At 40.7% G+C, this 3330-nt stretch overlaps 1 protein-coding gene across 1 annotated transcript; it reads left to right on the plus strand.

The window, feature by feature from the left end:
• The first annotated feature begins 902 nt into the window (after positions 1-902).
• Positions 903-2886, plus strand: wu:fa19b12 (uncharacterized protein LOC560551 homolog). Its single transcript, XM_052068676.1, has 2 exons — positions 903-1394; positions 1591-2886. The coding sequence occupies exons 1-2, from the start codon at positions 1020-1022 to the stop codon at positions 1747-1749; spliced, it is 534 nt and encodes a 177-aa protein (XP_051924636.1). The 5' UTR covers positions 903-1019; the 3' UTR covers positions 1750-2886.
• The last annotated feature ends 444 nt before the right edge of the window (positions 2887-3330 follow it).

Genomic DNA, 3330 nt, shown 5'->3' on the forward strand with positions numbered 1-3330 from the left:
AACGAAAGACCCAAAATGATCAGATCAACATACTGAGCTCGCCAGAGATGCATCATCTGTTTGCATTAACGAAGCCATGGAGAATCAAGTCAAAATTACCTCCATGCTTCTACGACACATCTTATCGCCCAATTGCACCGCAAACCACTCAGGTGTTTCATTCACACACTGAAGCAGTTGCTGCTTCTGACGTCATATGGCACCTGATTTGCAGCAAGCTTTCAAAGCAGTGGTTCTGTGGCAATGTAGGTCGGGGATTAGAGGCATTTATTAAAGTTTCAGGATCCAACTAGTCAGCACACTCCCGCAAGTAGTACCTCAGATGAACCCAAGTTGGCTTTCTAAGATACTTTTTCTGACATTTTTGTAGTCGCATCTTGACAGCACAAGTCATGTTCAGCACAAATCTTCCACGGCGTCAGAGGGATAACATTGTTCAAAGGTATCATTCAAGAGATGGAAGCAAAATAATTCCCTTGGCATTAAATGCACCATGGAACACAATGAAGACATCATTAATTGGAGAAAATATCGCACGACAGTGCCAAAACCAACATTCCTCCAAACTTAGTTGAGAACTAAATGTATATGAGATGCTTGCCAGTGTGCCACGACAATGTGCTTGATGCATTCACTATTACGTTCCAAAAAACATGCATGGCAGGTGAATGGAACACTCGAAATCAGGGGTGTCCAAACTCGGTCCTCAAGGGCCGCTGTCCTGCCTGTTTTCCATCTCTCCCGGCAACAGCACACACTACTATACACTATACTGTACTATATAACACACACTATAACGTTGAACTAAAGAACAAATGCATACCGTTCCAATATGGCGGCCTGAAATGCGCGTCGTAGAAGGGTTGCTTTTTCCTTAAGGCGGGACCAAAGAGTTACACTTTGCTTAGATTGGTCGACTTCACCAAGCTGCTTCCGGACACTAAAGCGTTGAGTGAGTTTTGTCGGAAAGTAACTTGTCAGCTATTGCGCATATCTGCACTTTGATTATTTGTCTTTTCATGGCGAAGAGGCACGCTGACAACACTTTATTTTCCCAATCACCCGCTAAGAAAAAAATCCGGTCCCTTTGTCGTGTTGTTGATTTACACCTCGAGAGCATGGCTGTGTACGGGGGCGTGAGCCCATCGTGCAAGCTAGCTTTGTTGAATGATCGTTGCAGAAAAAGACGACATAGTTTAGGAATTTCAGATGTTGCACAAGAAGAAGCGCCTCTGCATCTCAAGGCGGCAAACCCAGACGCGCTCAAGGAGAGTATGTCTCATCCGCACACATGCGGTCGTTATCATGAATATCTGGACTCCACCACGGCCAGAAAACGACGCCGAGAAGAATCGGTGGGATTAGGGACTGCCGCTGCTAAGGTTTACGATGAAGTAAGTCGACTAAAATGTAACCTGAATATACTTTACATGTTGATTGAAGTCTAACAGCATGTATTGTATTGTATTGTATATGCTGGTGATGGCGCGAGAGCGTCATCATTACCGCTAGATGTCACCCTTTGCCCATTTTGTGGTTTATCTGATTGTTTTTGTTTTTTTTGGTCGTCATTTGTTTCTATGTATTCAGACAGACGCCGATAATGAAGATTGCACTTACAACTCATTTCAGTACTGGAAGGTCCCTTTGCCTCAACTCGACCTTTCGCTCCTGGAGGAAACCACAGAACGGTGCCAAATAAAACACAATTTAATTGTCAGAAACGCTTTGGATGCAATGGAGACTTGAAATCCAACACTTAAGGGAGCAAACTTAAAGCACAGATTGTTGGAAAAATATGAATATAATTGTCAATGTCAATTTATTGAAACGCAAAGCGATACAGATATTCTTTGACCTGGTGACCAAAGCTTTTTTCCCTTCAAGAAGTTGTTTTAATGGAAAGCCATTTGATCATTTATTCATATCCTATGATCTCCGCCTTCACAAGCAAAACAGTTTAGTGTATTCGTCAAACTTCTATGTCTTACACATACAGTATATGTTTTTACACTACTCCTTTCTACTACTGAATTACATTTATGTTTACTCGAAGGACAACTTTGGCATATTAGAAGAACAAGCACGTTACTCTAATGTGGCAGATTTGTCATTGACACCTTTGTGGTGCTACAACCAACTAGTAGAATTTTACAACATCACTAGTACTGTATTGGAAAAACAACTAAAAATGTAGCCTCTTAAAATAAACAACACATCGACACTTGGCCTTCAGGTTCCTCTACCAGCATTGTAAAGACTGAATGGAATTCGGGCATGCGCTGTCCAATATATCCCGTGTGCATGACCTGATTAGACCTGCAAAGACGAGAGGCAAAACTTCTAAGTCTGAGCATCTAAGTCTCAGAATCATCCAGCTGTGATTGATTAAATACAATGAAAATGAAATGACTTGAACAAAGGAGAATATTCAAAAGCACTGTCACTAGTAGGAGGATTATTAGTTGGACTATTATTTGCATACAGTTGTCAACTAGTGCACAGTTTTCACTTCCTAAAACTTGTAGTAACAGAGTTGCCCTAGTATGCCAATGTTGTCCTACAAGTGAAGACAAAGAGCAGAGAGGTATCTTGTTTTTGGCCATCACATTCAGCAGTGTCCTGTTTTTTGACATGTAGTGGTTTTGTACATGTTGGAGAAATGTGAATCAGTGCACCTGTTCAGATGTTTTATAGTCTACATCAGGGGTCACCAACGTTGTGCCCATGGACACCAGGTAGTCCCCAAGGACCACATGAGTAGCTGCAGGCCTGTTCTGAAAATAGCTCTCCTGGAATGGGACATTGTGAATTCCTAGAAATGTTGAAGTAATCATTTGAAAATGTCAACACTGCAGAGATGAATGGAAATAAAGTGTTTTACTGTTTGCTGCCTTTATTGCCGATTTGTCTTACTGTTTATTGTGCATGTTAAATTGCTCCATGTACAGCACTTTGTATGCAGCGATGGCTGTTTGAAAGTGCTCTATAAATACTGTTGACTTGACTTGACTTGTTTCACATTGACATTCGGCTGTTGCTCACCTTAGTAGATTATTGTGAGAAATCATTAACGTGTTCAGTGTCTTGACATGAATCATGAAGGTAATTGATGATTACAGGATTACAGGTAGTATATAATTCGAAGTGCTAAGAATACTTTTCAGAAGTGTATATAAAACTGGTAGCACTGCACACATTCAATAAGGTTGGTGACTCCTGATCTATCTATCTATCTATCTATCTATCTATCTATCTATCTATCTATCTATCTATCTATCTATCTATCTATCTATCTATCTATCTATCTATCTATCTATCTATCTATCT

This window comes from Hippocampus zosterae, chromosome 6, assembly GCF_025434085.1.
Source record: "Hippocampus zosterae strain Florida chromosome 6, ASM2543408v3, whole genome shotgun sequence".
Classification (NCBI taxonomy): Eukaryota; Metazoa; Chordata; class Actinopteri; order Syngnathiformes; family Syngnathidae; genus Hippocampus; species Hippocampus zosterae.

Coding starts and splice junctions, on each gene's coding strand:
- wu:fa19b12 (XM_052068676.1), top strand. CDS start 1,020: ATGGCGAAGAGGCACGCTGACAACACTTTATTTTCCCAATCACCCGCT. Junction 1,395..1,590: donor CTGCTAAGGTTTACGATGAA/GTAAGTCGACTA, acceptor CTATGTATTCAG/ACAGACGCCGATAATGAAGA.